Source organism: Sebastes fasciatus, chromosome 11 (assembly GCF_043250625.1).
Source record: "Sebastes fasciatus isolate fSebFas1 chromosome 11, fSebFas1.pri, whole genome shotgun sequence".
Lineage (NCBI taxonomy): Eukaryota > Metazoa > Chordata > Actinopteri > Perciformes > Sebastidae > Sebastes > Sebastes fasciatus.
The window spans coordinates 27586892-27603435 of record NC_133805.1 but is presented as its reverse complement, the minus strand read 5'-3'; the positions used below and the strand labels follow the sequence as shown (position 1 = coordinate 27603435).

The 16544-nt window shown below is 37.4% G+C and overlaps 2 protein-coding genes across 2 annotated transcripts; one reads left to right on the top strand and one right to left on the bottom strand.

Annotated features, from left to right (window-relative positions):
- Positions 1-30: 30 nt before the first annotated feature.
- On the bottom strand, positions 31-7896 carry txndc12 (thioredoxin domain containing 12 (endoplasmic reticulum)). Its single transcript, XM_074651983.1, has 7 exons — positions 7746-7896; positions 6146-6206; positions 5529-5581; positions 2582-2655; positions 2378-2447; positions 1097-1180; positions 31-979 (listed from the first exon to the last, which is right to left on the bottom strand). Exons 1-7 carry the CDS (start codon positions 7843-7845, stop codon positions 900-902), a joined length of 522 nt encoding a protein of 173 aa, XP_074508084.1. The 5' UTR covers positions 7846-7896; the 3' UTR covers positions 31-899.
- Positions 7897-8837: 941 nt separating this feature from the next.
- On the top strand, positions 8838-13744 carry LOC141777589 (transcription factor BTF3 homolog 4-like). The gene is made up of 6 exons (XM_074651984.1): positions 8838-8963; positions 9522-9581; positions 10420-10533; positions 11164-11365; positions 12385-12444; positions 13275-13744. Exons 2-6 carry the CDS (start codon positions 9528-9530, stop codon positions 13319-13321), a joined length of 477 nt encoding a protein of 158 aa, XP_074508085.1. The 5' UTR covers positions 8838-8963; positions 9522-9527; the 3' UTR covers positions 13322-13744.
- Positions 13745-16544: the final 2800 nt, after the last annotated feature.

Here is a 16544-nt window from a genome sequence, read left to right as displayed (position 1 = left end):
GTGTCATGAATGCTTCCGGCTCACAAAAGGTCTCAGTACAACAAACTTTATTTGCACACTTTGGCTGTGTACATGTATAAAATACATCAAGACACATAACCAATGTTTTCATCCCTCATTCAAAAACCCACCCCAAAAAAACGAAAACTTCATGAGCATCAAAACAAACCAAGATCAGGAAAGAAAATGTAGATATAGCAAAATAAGAATACAGAAACTGGCAGGATTAAATGAATAATTCATATTATTTTAAAGACTGTTAACAGAAAGTACAGAAGCCCATATGGGAAGAATTATCAGATATAATTAACGTACTGCAGAGGATCTTTGGAAGCACATCACAGGAGGTGTTAGACTTGATCTCGACTAATATGAAGTACTGGGTCATTGCTGTTGGGTGAAAACATGACTCTACTGGTTCAAATGAAGTACAACGTTGTACTACAAGGCGTTTCTGAAACTTCTTCAAAACCAAAATGACTGTCATGACTATTTCCTTAAAACTTGGCATTTTCCAGATGTGAAGTTTAAATCCAGCAACAGTGTATGCAAGTGAGAGTTAGTAACGGTTAACTTGGCTAGCTTGAGTTGGTTGTATCCTCCACAGACAGTAAATACAGTACATATGGCATTTAATTAACAGTAGATTACAAATATATTTGTTTTAAAACAAAGATGATGACAGGAAATGAGTAGTCGTGTTGGAAAAACAGAAATACAAGCACCGATTTTAATGGTTGGCTTGGTTTAGTTCCCCAGATGGAGCCCGCGGTTTAAAGTACAAGTGTAATTGGTGAAAGGGGTTGTTTGTTTGTTTGTTTATGTAACATGGCGCTCTGAAGCACAGGCTCCGGTAGAGGAAGTGTAGCCCTTACAGCCTGATGCCCGTCTCTGCCTCCTCACAGCTCGTCTCCAGTGTGACCCTGCTTGAAGGCGTCGCCCGTCAGCTTCTCCTGCGCCTCCTTCATCCCGGACACAACTGAGCAGGGAATACACACCTCGATTATCAACCTCACGAGTTTCCTTTAATCCCAGCTATCATCACACTATAACCGAATATTTTCCACAGGTAATTCATGATAATCTGGATTGTTACCGTGTTCTGCGGTGCTGTAGAAGTACTTGTAGTTGGGATTCCCATTCTTGTTGGTGATATCAGGATGGACTTTACCGCTGGGATCTGTGAGGAGTCAAATAAAAAGGTCTGCTCAGTTCAAATGAAAAGTTAAAATCTAAACAATAAAAGGCTGCAACTAGCTGTTTTCTTTATGAATTAATCTGACAGTTTTCTTGATTATTTGCTTAAGAAATTTGTGGAAAAATGCTCCCAACAACTCCCCAAAGCCCAATTTCACATCGTCAATTTGCTTGTTTTCTCCAACCAGCAGTTAAAAGCGGTAGGTAATTAATTTATTATTATTATTATTATAGAAGACTAAGAAAACAGCAAATATTAGTATTTGAGAATCTGGAACCGGTAAATTTTGGACACTTAATTATATGTCTATTAACTAATTGATTAATCAACTAATCATTTTAGATTTAAAACAATATATTAGTTGTACCTGAACTGTTCATTTTAACATTAATATTCTGCATAGTGGCGTAACATTCCTGTGATTCCTTCTAGGGCTGACCCAAATGCTTCGAATCAACCTCCAAATCAGTATTGGAATGCTTTGTTTTGTTTTTTGTACAGTAAGTATGTAATGATAAAGTATAAATCCCCAAATAGCCCATGACATAAGGAATAATTCAAAATGATTTATTATTAGTTGTTCTCAGACGGATATTGCTGTTTGTGTACAGTAGTGCGGCAGCGGCACCAAAGAACGTATATTGCCAAGAAGTGAAAGTCAATTGTTCGTTCCATTGCGCCCATCAGCAAAACTATGCTTCTGCCATTTTTGGACTGAAAGCGACTAGTAAAACGTCCGCCTAAAAAGTGCCGTAAAAAAGTAAAACAAAGCGATTTCTATTCTATTGTCATATTCTACCAAAATAGCCCTAATATGTTCCTTTAATCTTTACACGCTTTATTTTAAACCACTTGACTTTTCTGTTGTCCAGTCAAAAGTCGACTATTTCTACCTGCTATTTATTCTTCTGTCAAACACCTGTAAACATTTGGTATGTGCCCGTTTTAATATTTTTCTCTGTGTTGTTAATTTACCGATTCCTTGACTAGTAGCTTTCTTTCTCAGTGCTGATAAAGTGTAACATCTCTGCCCTTTCAGTGCACCGTCACTAAAACAAGACCATGCTATTGCAACCTTATCAGGGACTGTGTGTTATTCAGGAAGAGAAACTGTGCTATCAGTCTCCCCAAAGGAATCCCACACAGCGTTAAGACTTTGTGACTCAACCCCCTTCATACCGAGGAAAAGAATCCGAGGAATGTATCCACCATCGGGGCTGAAGCCGTCATCCTTTGGCTCCTCCTCGTCCTGTTCAAACAAGAGATAACTGATCATTTACGAGCCTCATACCACCACTAATAATATGTTAATGTTGGTTAACAGCACAATCACGACACACAGAAGTTAAATGACGTGAACAGTTTCCTGGGAAATGTCCTTACCTCCAGGTTGATCATAACAAAGTTGTGTGCAAGCTCATTGATTTCCTTGGAGGCGGCGAATTTGGGCTTCAGTGCTGATAAAAGAAACGACACAATTAGTCGTTATCTTGTATTGCCATCAAATCAAAATACAGCTTTAATAATCACTTCCCGTTTGTCTTGTTTGTCCACATTACAGAAGGCGGTTTGGCTGAGCTTGAAGGATAGGCTTACTGATGTTTATTCATCTACATACCGTACGACTTGGTTTGTTTTCTGTCTAAACAGAAGAACAAGCCTTTTTCACAGCACACTTTTGGACTCGTCATAGTAGGAAAATTACAGGTGTAACTAATAACACTAATGATGGCTCTGTTCTATTCAAGTGTTCCAGCAAAGAGTATAGAAGCAAAGAGGTGAAACTCTGGTGCTTTTCTGACAACGGCTGCTAGATTGCGCTGATGTAGCGCTGCCGCAATTTGGAGCGTATACGCCAATGAGTCCATATAGCCATGGATGTATAAAGAGACGTCTGTAAATCAGAGGATCATTTATTTTGAGGTAAATCAACTTCCCAGTACGAACACTTAAATCATTATGCCCTAAAAGTTGTAAAACTAATAGAAGAATCCAGAGTTATTTTCCTCGGCATAATGAATGTGCATCAGACCCACGGAACTGCACCGCCCTGTACGCTCATATGACATATCTGGTTCAGCCAGCTTCCTGCTAGCTGTCATAATGGATATATTGGCTATAATTCATCACTTTTATTATCTTATAATACACGTCTCTGTTCCCAAACAACCGGCTATCGGCCAGTAGCTAGTAGTGCTAGTAGCATGACATAAACAGAATTTAATGGAGTTGTAGGTTATTTATTAACACGCAGGGTAAAAGCACAGGACACAACCGCTTATACATCCATGGTCTATTGGACATCCATTTCGGAGGTCCTTGACATGAAAAAGTTTGAGGTTGCTCTCAAAATCTGTGTGCTGAATTTTATTAACTTCCATTTATGTCCATCGCTCACTTTATGCTCCTCTGGGAAGCAAATAGTTTAATAAGTAAATAAGTAAATAGTTATAGTATGCATATTTATAATATTTGTTTATTGTTCAACACAGGCCATCTCAGTAGAGACATTACAATTATGACAATAGAATAGAAATAATTTTGTTGCACTTTGTAAGCGGACGTTTAACTGGCGTAATTTTGGTATTCGACTCGATTACAGTCCAAAATGGCGGCGGCTTATCTCTGCTGCTGGGCGCTGGCGTTGCAATGAAACATAATTGACTTTCGCTTCTTAGCAATATATGTTCTTTGGTTCCAGTGAGACGATCAGCATGCACAACACCTGGATCCTGAAATCAACGCAGCTAAATGGAATTCACACTTCATTCATATAATTATTTACACCTCTGCTTTTCCCACTGTGACACGTTAGAATGTCTTAAAAATGGGTGTAAACGGTCAACTAAATGGAAACTTAAATGTTCTTTTTCACAGAAGCATGTTGTGCTGTTTTATCACTAAGGTTACTCAACAAAATCACAAGTTATGTCTTTAAAATTTAAAACTGAACCTAATTTCCAGTCCAGCCCGGTTGTAAGTCGAAGGTACTTTAGGCATCATGATAACAAACAGTAGATGAGTGGATATCTTGTCCCTGATTTGGTCACACAGTCCAGGCTACCCCCTGACCTATTTCAAGGTCAAGTAAATGGTGAAGGGACTTGTGTTTGTCGGCTATAATGTCCACAATGTAATGTGTTTGTGTCGGGAGCAATTTGGGGTTCAGTGTCTTGCTCAAGGACACTTCGACGTGGACTGGAGGAGCCGGGGATCGAACCACCGATCTTCCGATTAGTGGACAACCTGCTCTACCTCCACCCACAATGGGAAAAGCACAGGTGTAAATAATAAAACTAATGAACTTCCATGTAGCTGCTTCGGTTTCAGGGTTCTGGAAGAGGGCACACTGGCTCACTGTCACAACTTACTGGGACACTTGATCAGAACAGACATCATTCGTGTTATTAGTTGCACTTGTGCTTTTCCTGCTACGACAAGTCATAATTTGAGCTGTGAAAAATGTCTGTAGTCAATACTGTCACTTGTTTGAAGGTGTAACCAAGTGTACAAGTGTTAATTGCTATTCCAGGGAAATGTTTTAGGCAACCACATGTCTTTGAACTGCTACATGAGAAAGATAATCTGTGAAGAATCCGGTTCCTCTGCCTCCTTTTAGTGTTCCTCATGGCATCTGCAAGATTTCACAGCGCCGAAGGAAAACAACAAATCAGAGCCGAGGAGTCTGTAACACAGCCGTCAATCACTACTCACAAAGCTCTGAAGTTTCTGACCCGGCCGCCATGTTTCAAAACAGTCGCGCCAGAACCAAGCGCCGGCCGGAGCAAACTTTCTCATTTTACAGCTAAACAGTACACTACGAGATGTTTCTGATAACATTTGAGGTGAGAAATGGACATTACAGTAACAGAATATTGATAGCGCTGCATAATTAATCCAAATTTTATCGAAATCTCAATATGGCCTACTGCAATTTTCATACTGCAGGAGGTGTAATATTTGTTAAAGGTGAAATGTGTTTCAAAATATAATTTTAAATTAAATATCGTCGGATTTTTTCACAGATTATCTGTCGTGTATACTGTCAGGATATAGTGACAGTCTGAGCCAATATGACACGTTATTGTTTTATTAAGTTACCAACTGTAGCTTTAAAGTTCCAACAAAACAAAGTTGGACCTAATGAAGCCCTTTTCAGAAAGAGAATACGTAACATTTCTGATTACATTTATTTGTAGTAAGTAATGGCTTTTTGTCTCTTAGGCATAGATGTCCTACATGGAAAGGTTCCAAATGTATTCAGACATGATGGGACAGCTCCTAACCTGAGGCTTTTATAGTGAAAGGGAGAGAACGTGCTGGTTTTTACCTTTGCAGGCTCCACACCAGCTCTTGTGGATGATGAGCATGATTGGCAGCCCGCTGTCAATGCAAACACATAGAAACATTTGTCAAGACCAAAAATTCAAACTAGTAAAACTTTGACTATTGACAATTTCCTGAAAAAAAAGTCATAGTATAGCATGTCGAGAAATTTCCTGAAAAAAAAGTCATAGTATAGTATGTCGAAAAATGTACTATTTATTTACTACAGCATGAAACTCTAGTAAATAAAAAATAAATACACCAATCTTTGAATAATACATTGAGTATTTCATTATGTAATCTATTATTTCTTTATATTAATCTAGTCTCTAGGTGGAGGCTTCAGATAAACCCAGTGGTTTTTTTGCCTCTTCCTGCACTGTATATTATTTATTTATTTATTTTTGTTATGTTGTATAATCTTAAATTGTGCAAAACAAATAAACAATAAACAAAGTAAAAGTTGCTGATATCGGTCTGCTCCGGTTGTCAGCGGAAATGGAGATGTGGGGGATTTCTTTAAAACCCGTTTTAGACCTCGGGGTTAATGGTTGTACAAAAGTCAGCTCAGCAGGGTTTCAGGAAGTGATTGTGATATTTCAGCTCTCAGTGTGAACTCACCTGGCCTCAGCTTCTTTCTTGCCGTCATCCAGCGTCCTCCAGTGGATGTTATCGCCAAACCCTGCAGGAGGAAATGGATTAATGAGTACACCAGGGTTGTGTAACTGGTATTCTGTTTCTACAACAGGGTGGGTCTGCCCTAAATACAGGATCAACAGAAAGACGTGTGAGGAAACAAATGAATGGAGGTTATTTAATATCAAGCTGCAGGGAAAATACTCTGCCCCGTCATCAGTAACTACTCACAGTAACTAGTTCAAGGTTCATGTGGTAGCGATGGGACACGTCATCAATACAGCAATAGATTATAGTGTGATCTTGTCATACTGATCAGGCAGCTGCACGGCATGTAGGTAACATTTCCTGATGTGACTATTGTACATTTTATAGTATGAAGTCTATTTCTGTATAAAATTACACATGCATTAATGGGAAGCATATGTACAATTTATTAGCAAAGGATGCAAGCACTTCATGCAGTGTACAGAAATCAACTCAACCAATGAAATCATCATAAATTGGAGTAATTAAAATAAAAGAGACTAATATAAAAAGGCAAGGTTATAATGTTTGGGACTCAATTTCATCAAAATTTCATCTAACTTCTCTAAAAGAAATGTATGAAACTGAAAACAATTCTTACTTTGTCATTTTAAGTGTATACATTTCCCTCTTCCAGTTACACAGACAGATAGCACAGTGCATCACAGGTCATCTTGAACTTGACTGTGTACTGCATTATCATGTATGATCCTTTTGCTATTATAGAATGTAACGTGTAATGACAACTGTATTAAGTATAATTATTGTAGGATTTCTGTTTCTACTTCAGGAAACTTCTCAACAATTGAACTCCAGTTCTGTAAAAACAGTATGTACACCTCTTGAGAACATGCACCAACAATATTATAAATCATATATTCTGATATCATTAATAAGAAAAGTTTGCTTTAAGATAAAGTAAATGAAAACTCTTTTGTCAATCAGGACTTATTGTCTGTAAGGTTTGATTAGTTTTTCATACTTTATCTAATCAGATCTCATTCAGATTTTTACAAATGTGTACTCATCAGAGCTGTGTGTCTTTCAGGGTTACACACACAAAGCTAATAAAAACATCTCAACATCTCTTGGTTTTGTTTAATCATATTTCCCCCTTGCAGTGTGATTTGTTTTCCATCCATATTTCTATGCTTTTAATTTGTAGCACAGCAACACTGATGCACCTTTTTGTAGTTTTTTTAATTGCTTATAAATGATAACAACTTGTGCATTTTAATTCATGTAGTATGTCTATTTTATTTCACTACTTCGATGAAGAAACTGATTTTATTTATATTCCCAAATGATGTTTTAGTGTGCACTCCAGTGAATATCAATCAAACTGGTGTTGGTTTAATCATTTAATGAATGTTTTTTTTCTGTTTTTGCAAATGGACTATTGTATGACATGATGTAGCTACATTAAAGCACACCTTAATAATTAAACAACTGGTATTACCTGTCCAGGACACAGACTGTGTGATCCAGGATGCTCATACAAAGACAGATAGCTCTCCACTGGTCAGATTGTATATTAAGTCCAACAATATAAACTCACCTTTGCTGCTGGCTGCTTCGACCACCTCCTGAAAGCACGTCAAAGACAACAACACCTGCAGGGATGAGAATAAAACGATGTTCACTAGAGATGTTTTCATTTTGACTGGCCTGGTTTCTCTCCTCACAACTAGAGCGGCTAGCAGCTAATGGCAGTGACTGCTCTGTGAACCAGCGACCCGGAAGTTCAACCGTCTCATTTCACAATAAAAGTCTGTCCAATTAAGTTGTGACGTGTTGTGTGTGTGAGTGGCAACCTCCTCCTGCTATTGGTCAGGAGGGATCCGTTTCCCATGTTGGGGGACGTTCACATGACGTCACATCCACACAACCGCGTGCTCCTGCCTGCTGCTCCAACTGTCAAGTTAGACAACGGAATGTCATGCAAACACCGGAAATCAGTACAAAAACTAAAGTGTAAAAGCCTCAAAATATATATAAAAACAAACATATATTTGGGGATTTCACCTATTAAATCCTGCTAAAATATATAACAACTTATATCCCCCCATTTGAGCACGGTTTCACAACAGCTTCTTCCAAGCTACAATAAGACTGGTGGCAAAGGACATTAAAGAGGGACACAAATACCCCACACCTCACCTCCATACCATTAGTAACACACAGTACACTTGAAATGAAAGGACTGAAATTCTGTGCAATATGCTGCCTTCCACTGCGTAATTGTCTGAAATATATTAATTATTTCTTTTTTTTACGAGAGTTACAAGTTCTTTTAACATGGTCATGGAGCATATATACTGTATATTTGTATTCTGGGGGTATCGTTCCTATGCAGAGGGTAGTTTAGTTTATTTATTGACTACACTGAGGGCATTTTATATTTTAATAATTTATTTATTTATTGTGTTGAGTTGAATGTGCTACTTATTTTGTACTGTAATTCCCTTTGGCCTTTTTTACCTTTTTTCTTTTCTTAAAGCTGACTCGGTGTAACTGCTCAGAATTCCAATGTACTTAGGTGCAAATGGCAAATAAAACTCTTGAATCTTGAATATTCCCCCATTTGCTATTAATATCTTCTCTACATCATTATCCAAAATGTACTGTCGAATGCATCATGGTAGTTTTATTGTGAAAATACTAACAGGAAGTGTGTTATATTGCTGCTACCCTGACGCAGCGTTAAGCTTCAGCTCTTCAGCTCTGGTAGCAGCGTGAACAGTTCAACAGGCTGTCAGCTTATTGCTTTTAAAAGGTAACAAATAATCATGTAATGTTGTGTTTAAGATCTGAGCAGGTGTGTTTAATCGTTTGGTGTGAAGTTGACGTTATGTGTTTGTCTTGCCAGGAACAAAAAGACATTTAGTTTATCTTGTTTAGCCACTATGCTAATGTTAGCTACATTAGCCGTCTAGCTAGTTAGCTAGCTAGCTAGCAACCGAACTAGCTACAGTTACACTTAAATGTCATGTTAAAATTAGCTCCAGATAATTTTCATTTTCTCATTCAATGTATGTTGGTTAATGCCGGCAGTCAGTATGTCTTCAGTATACCTGTCAGCTGATCTGTTAGCAGTCTGCTAGCTCAGTGCTAATGAGGATTATAGTAGCTCTGATTGCCTAACTCATGCTGTGTCTCATGCTGCACTTCAACAAGTCATCACATGTGCTCTCTCAAACTGCTGAGCTGTGCAAAGCTACACACTGTCATGGATACTGCATAGCCAACTCATTTGTATAACTATATATTCGTGGATTATGTGAAAAGCTTGGGAATAACATGATGTTAATGTTGTTTTTTTATTCACAAACAGAACACTATGAATCAAGAAAAGCTCGCTAAACTCCAGGCACAAGTGCGGATAGGTGGAAAGGTACAGTACTATTAAATCGCTTGTACTTGTGTTGACAAATGCCCAGCATTGAAGTCTGAATTCGGGCTTTTCAGATTGATCCTGTCGTTGACTCAGTTGTTGCTCATTTTAAGGAGTGTGATGGCATTCAGCACCTGCCAGGTCTTTTCCTCCTGACCTCAGCATTCCCTTTATGGGGGAGAGATTTCCCCCTTCATCTGTGGCCTCTGTGGCTTTGTTCAGATGCATTGTGAGGTCTTCAGCCACACACTAGGTGGCGTTATTTATTTTTGCCTTGTGCCCCTTTACCAGATTGCAGTACATTGACATTCTCAAATACAAAGTACATTTACTTAATTTGTATTTTTACCAGAAGTGACAAGGAACTGTCGGTCACTTTTTTTCCCAGTCATAATTATTTGATTCTGGGTTGTAAAATCTTTTAACCATCTGTTGAGTAAAATCTAAATGTGCTTTAATTTGTTAAGTTAAGGAGCTCCTTTTATGAAAAACAGAGGTTAATAATGGATTTGACTTTTAGGACTAATTAAATGGTTAAAACTAAATCAAGTGCAACAATTGGATATGGCAGTATAATGTGTCTAAACAAATTAAGGAAAGAGCACTTTTCCTTTGCTGCAAATTATCAGCAAATTCTAGTCTTGTGTTTGAAACGGCTTCACCACAGCTGTTAATCTTTAAATGAGTAAATAATGTGTCAAAGATAGAATGGATAAATGTCCCATATATACATTTAAAAAGTCTGACATTACCCAGTGGTATTAAACTACATTTGACATTTCGGTAAATTCAGCTGTCTAATCCTTTTTTTTGGCATTCACACCTGTTCTTTCCTCAGGGAACGGCCCGCAGGAAGAAAAAGGTTGTTCACAAAACAGCAACAGCTGATGACAAAAAACTCCAAGGCTCGCTGAAGAAACTGGCAGTGAACAACATTGCAGGGATAGAAGAGGTGAGCTATCAAAGGAAAACTAATGTCAGCGTTCTACTGTAGCTGCACTGTTTTTTCTTTTTTTTTGTCTCAAGAGTCCTGATATGGAAAGATAAAAAGACGGGGAGAGCCCGACCAAAAAGCTCTCCCATCATGTCATCTAGTTTATTTTTAGAGTGCTTTTATCCATCTCGCTTCCACAAAGTGTTTTAGATAAATCAAAGCAAAAAAAACAGATACAACTTGAGGATAAGGCACTACCCTGATGCACACAACTCATTTAGTCTCATGTTGTGGGCCAATTAATCTTGTTTTTACAGTGAGTTCTTAAAAAGATACTCACTGTAATTCAGACTAAGATCTCAATTAAGACACTTTTTACCTGTTAAAGGTTTATTTTGGCGACTTTTTAATTAAAAACCGTGGGTCTAAGGACAGAGCAGAGGGTGTCAGTAGGACTGTTGAATTTTGTACTGCTAACATTGATATACATCTGTGTTTATCATGTAAATGTACCCCTTTTTCAGTGTAAATTTGTCATATGTCACTCAGATGTTTACATAAAGTACTGTTGACATGATATCTTGACGATTTAGAATCTTGTGTCAGGTTTTATTGGCTCTAAGTCTGACTGTGTTTTTTCTCTCCCAGGTGAATATGATAAAAGATGATGGGACGGTGATCCACTTCAACAACCCCAAAGTGCAGGCGTCTTTGTCTGCCAACACCTTCGCCATCACGGGCCACGCTGAGACCAAGCAGCTGACAGAGATGCTGCCAGGCATCCTTAGCCAGCTGGGAGCCGACAGCCTCACCAGCCTGCGCAAGCTGGCCGAGCAGTTCCCACGGCAATGTGAGTATACGCTTAAACACACACAGTCAGAGTGTCAGGGCTCTCCGCGGTAGCGTAATATCAGGGATATTCTTAGAAGGTGTCAGCAAAGTCATCCGCTTTTGTGGATACTTAGATGAGAATGAATGGTACTGTAGTGAGAAAAGTGAACAGCTTTGAGCCATAGGGCCAGAGATCAGGTCTCCATGTTGGCAAACTGCTGACATATAAATGACCCAGACATTAAAGGCAGCTGTTCATGGTTGAACTAAAACAGAAACATGCTGCCTTTAAGACGTCAGTGTACTTAAGCAGATTTGTGTGACAGCTTTGTTTGATTAGAATCACTGCAGAACCAGCAGAGATTAAATGAGTAAATGTGACCTAGAGAAACTGGTTATAGCAGCGACTAAAGCTGAAGAGAACAACGAGGACTGTGAGGATAGAGCAAGTGCCACAGAAAAAAGTGAGCAATTAGAGGCTAAATATGTTTTTTTCCTGTCACATATCTTTAATATATCTTCTCTGTTCTACATTTTATACAATTGTCTGGGATATAGAGACTAAATATGAAAACAAATGCAGATATCCAGCTTACTGGCTGATTAACTAGATGATTCAGTTTGAAGAAGTTGACCTTTGTGTTAGCATGTAAATGAAAATAAACAGGAAATAGAAGCAGCTCTTCCACATGGCAACACAACTAATCATGTGATATTTGTTTTATCCAGTTGTCATGGAATTGTAGATGTTATCATTTTTATTTTATAGAGCATTTCACGTCCATGTTGAGCAACACCTTATTTTGTCTATTTCATCAGCCAGGTGTCCTCAGAATGTTTTAGCAAAACAAGACAATTAGCATTTTGAGACGTTGATGGGCGTCAGAGAAATGCAGCCACAACACAAACATTTAAAGCAATGCCAATTTCCTGGAATTTGACAATACAATTTTGGGACACGCATACTTGAACTGACTTGTGCCAATAATCAGCTTGGTTTTTGATTCACTCGTTTTATTTTCTTTATATATTTTGCAGCAATGGACATGAAGGCAGTCAAGGAGGAAATTGCAGAAGAAGAGGATGACGACGTACCAGGTATAGATGCAGATAATACATGTTTGCCGTTCTTTTCAGGCTTATGGTAAAAACAGTGCTTCAACTTTTAAACGTCCCTTTTGCAGATTATTAGGGCTGTCAATCGATTAAAATATTTAATTGTCATTATTAATCGCAATTAATTGTAAATTAATCGCACATTTTCACTGTTCAGAATGTACCTTAAAGGGAGATTTGTCAAGTATTTAATACTCTTATCAACATGGAAGTGTGCAAATAAACTTGCTTTATGCAAATCAATTAACAACACAAAACAATGACAAATATTGTCCAGAAACCCTCACAGGTACTGCATTTAGCATAAAAAATATGCTCAAATCATAACATGGTAAACTGCAGCTCAACAGGCAACAACAGCTGTCAGTGTGCTGACTTGACTATGACTTGCCCCAAACTGCATGTGATTATCACAAAGTGGGCATGTCTGTAAAGGGGAGACTCGTGGGTACCCATAGAACCCATTTTCATTCACATATCTTGAAGCCAGAGGTCAAAGGACCGTTTTGAAAATGGCCATGACAGTTTTTCCTCGCCAAAATTTGGCACAAGTGTGGAGCGTTATTTAAGCTCCTTCGTGATAAGCTAGTATGACATGGTTGGTACCAATGAATTCCTTTGGTTTTTTAGTTTCATATGATGCCAGTCTCTTCACTCTAACATTAAAACTGTGTCAGACAAGAAAATAAGGACTTAAGTGTTGTTTTTGTCTTTAGATCATTTTGTAATAAAGGATTAAATCAATCACCATCCTGTCACTAATTGTTAGTGTTCCAAAGACCTGATGCACTTTGTTGTTCTCTGTCTTACAGATCTTGTGGAGAACTTTGATGAAGCCTCAAAGAATGAAGCAAACTGATGAAACCTTGTTTGCTTTTCCTCCGTCAACCGTTTTATTTTTTTTACCTCTTACGGACTCACAGAGGGCATTTCCTCTTGTGGGGAAACGGTTATTAAAGGTGCGATGCATCATCATCTCCGGAGACGTGAACCCCAGCGGTTTAGCCTGCCACAGCAGCACAACAACAACATGCAGATAAAGTAGGATTTTATTTCAGTAGGCTGGGATATTGTGGACACGCCGAGAGACGAAGATCCGCACGACTCTCAGCACCCGAAGGACTCCAACTACTTTAGAAATAAGCTTTCTACATGGTCAAAACGTGGCTAGTATTTAAGAGATTGTTTATTAAATTACAATTAAAGTGAATGAATAGTTCTTTACATTATAGCGGTGATTATGAATTTAATAAAAACATTTTTGGGCTATCGATGCATCTCGTTATTACTTGACTTCTCAGATTGGTTTTGGCCACTAGAAGAATACTTGTCACCTCAATGCAAGCTAATGCGGAAACAAAAAGTCAGCAGTATTATTATTATTAACATACATGTCCACTTTAATAAGCACATTTGAAGTAGTGGTTGAGGCCTTTAACAGTATATGTAAAGAATGTGTAACTGATGCTCATTTTATAAATAGAATACGCCCATAAAAAGCCTCACAGTGGGCCTCTTCCTTTACACTTCCTGGTATTCATAGATATCTGAGCTGTTACGTAATACATTAATCTGCAGGGTAAATTAAAATATACAAAGCAGCACAATAACATTTTAAAACTATCTAATTAAAACTACAAAACTATTTAGATTTTGAATGTTTGATAAATTTGCTCATTGGATGTGTTGCTATAGCTACGAGGATTTGCGCTAGTGCTGAATGAATTCAAATAAAAACATCAACCAACAGTGGTGGAAAAATTATTCAGATATGTAAGTAAAAGTAGCAATAGATAAATATAAACAAGATATACGTATAAATACTCAATTACAAATACAGTAAAAGTCCTGCATTCAAAATTTTACTTAAGTAAAACTACATTATTTTCAGCATGTACTTATACACATATATATATATATATCATTTATTTTTTATAATATATATATTTATTTATATACATTTATTTTCAGCAAATGTACTTAAAGTATCAAAATCTAAAGTATTTGTGCAGCAGAATGGCTCCTATAAGTATTGTATATAATTTAATTTAGTTATGACTGATGAATTAACAAATAAACACAGTTTTAATATATCTAGTCAAATGGGAGCTAATTTTAACCACTATTTTTATTATTTTACTATTCATTTTAATATACATTTATCATATACTATTGGGTAATTGGTTTAATATACAACCTTTTTTTTTACCAAATTGTGTAAACTGATCAATTAATTTAAATCTGCAAAGTAACTACAGCTGTCAGATCAGTAGTATGTAGTGGAGTAAAAAGTACAATATGTATTGTAATTGTATGTAAGTACAAGTGTACTTTACGATACGATAAGATACAACTTTATTGTCAGTTTGCACTGAAATTCATTTTGCATCCATATGCAGCTCAGTTTGAGAAAAAGTACACATACAACAGACATACTGTTACCATAAACAAACAAGTAAGACCCATCAGACAAAAAACAAAACACATCACAATTAACCATACATAACCCATTAAAAAAATGACCATCTGTCCTCTGGCTTTACATCTCCTTAGCAGCACATTAATTATTATTTAGCAACAAAGTAAGTACAAGTGTAGAGTAGAAAGTAGTAGAAATTGGAAATACTCAAGTTCAGTACAGTACTTGTATTCCATTATTTTGGTTATTTATCATCATTGATGTCATTTATCAAGTAAAAAGTCTAGAGTTTTGCTGTTACATCCTCACAAAAGAGATGAATTACTTTATATAATATTTTATCTTTGGATTAATAATTTGTTTTTGTCTGTTGGGTCACAGAAAGTAAGTTATTTTATTACCTTGGGTTCATTTTATAAAGTAGTTTTGAATCAATAATAAAAAACAACAGTTAATATTGGACTTAATTTCCATCACTATAATAATGTGTTTTAAAACTAATGATTGGATATGTAATTAAGACTTTTCCACATCACTACATGTCCACCAACACTGTAACATCCCGTTTCATTGATCACCTCTGAGTGACGCTCCTCTGCTGCATCGTGCTGATCGATGAGCCGCTGCTGTCAGAGTCTCTGCACCGGGAGAGCTCTGACAAGGTTACCGGGGATGAGTGGGCCATCTTGGCTCTAGTGTGTCTCACCGTGAGGGGAGAGGGGAGGGGGACGGAGCTGCGGACCCGCCCCGGGGCTCAGCACACCACCTCCAGCTTCAGCCCGGTCTGAGGCAAAATGTCCCTGCTGCTGCTGCTGCTGCGGCTGCTGTACCACAGAGCAGAGCAGAGCAGCGCAGAGCTGGATGGAGACAAACCGCTCCATGCGTCAAGTTACACACAACCAGCTGGGTCACAACCGGAAACTGTGAGCTGTCGCCTTTAAAATAAGAGCTCAGAAGAATATATTGAGATTAGGGGTGTAACTGTAAAGGACAGGGGGGAATCAGAATAAAGCTTTTAAATGTTGCTGCTGGAATGATTGCAATGCGTACACTTTAAGTACTTGTCTTTCAATTCCATGCAACTTTATACCTCAACTTCCCAACATGTTAGAAGCAAATGTTGTAGGTACTTTTTGCTGCTTCCACCGGCTTCCACATTACTTTTGATGATTGAAGTACAGTTTTCTAATGATATTTATATACTTGTCCAGAAATGTTTTAAGATATATAATAGTACTCTGCTTTCAATAATATTTTTTTGTCTGATATATTTTTTCCACAAAAATGTTCAGTTATAATGTAGTAGATGTCTTCTGCCTCATTGACTAGTCCGTTTTAAGTGAAAGTGCACTTTAAATGTGTGCATGTGTGTGTATTGCAATTGTATGTATGTAAATACAAGTGTAGAGTAGAAAGTAGTAGAAACTGGAAGTACTCAAGTTCAGTACAGTACTTGTATTCCAATTTTGGTTATTTATCATCATTGATGTCATTTATCAAGTAAAAAATCTAACTTTTGCTGTTACATCCTCAAAAAAAAGATTCATTACTTTATATAATATTTTATCTTTGGTTTAATATTTTGTTTTTGTCTGCGGGTCACAAAAAAATAAGTTATTTTATTACCTTGGGTTCATCTTTCTTTTTTACTATTTTATAAAGT

Bases quoted from the DNA above. Each gene is read 5' to 3' on its own strand.
- LOC141777589 (XM_074651984.1), top strand. From the start codon at position 9,528: ATGAATCAAGAAAAGCTCGCTAAACTCCAGGCACAAGTGCGGATAGGT. The intron at 10,534-11,163 runs GTGAGCTATCAA...TTTCTCTCCCAG, and splicing joins ACATTGCAGGGATAGAAGAG to GTGAATATGATAAAAGATGA. The intron at 11,366-12,384 runs GTGAGTATACGC...TATATTTTGCAG, and splicing joins CGAGCAGTTCCCACGGCAAT to CAATGGACATGAAGGCAGTC.
- txndc12 (XM_074651983.1), bottom strand. From the start codon at position 7,845: ATGAAAACATCTCTAGTGAACATCGTTTTATTCTCATCCCTGCAGGTG. The intron at 2,448-2,581 runs GTAAGGACATTT...TTGTTTGAACAG, and splicing joins TTGTTATGATCAACCTGGAG to GACGAGGAGGAGCCAAAGGA. The intron at 980-1,096 runs GTAACAATCCAG...TTCCCTGCTCAG, and splicing joins CTACAGCACCGCAGAACACG to TTGTGTCCGGGATGAAGGAG.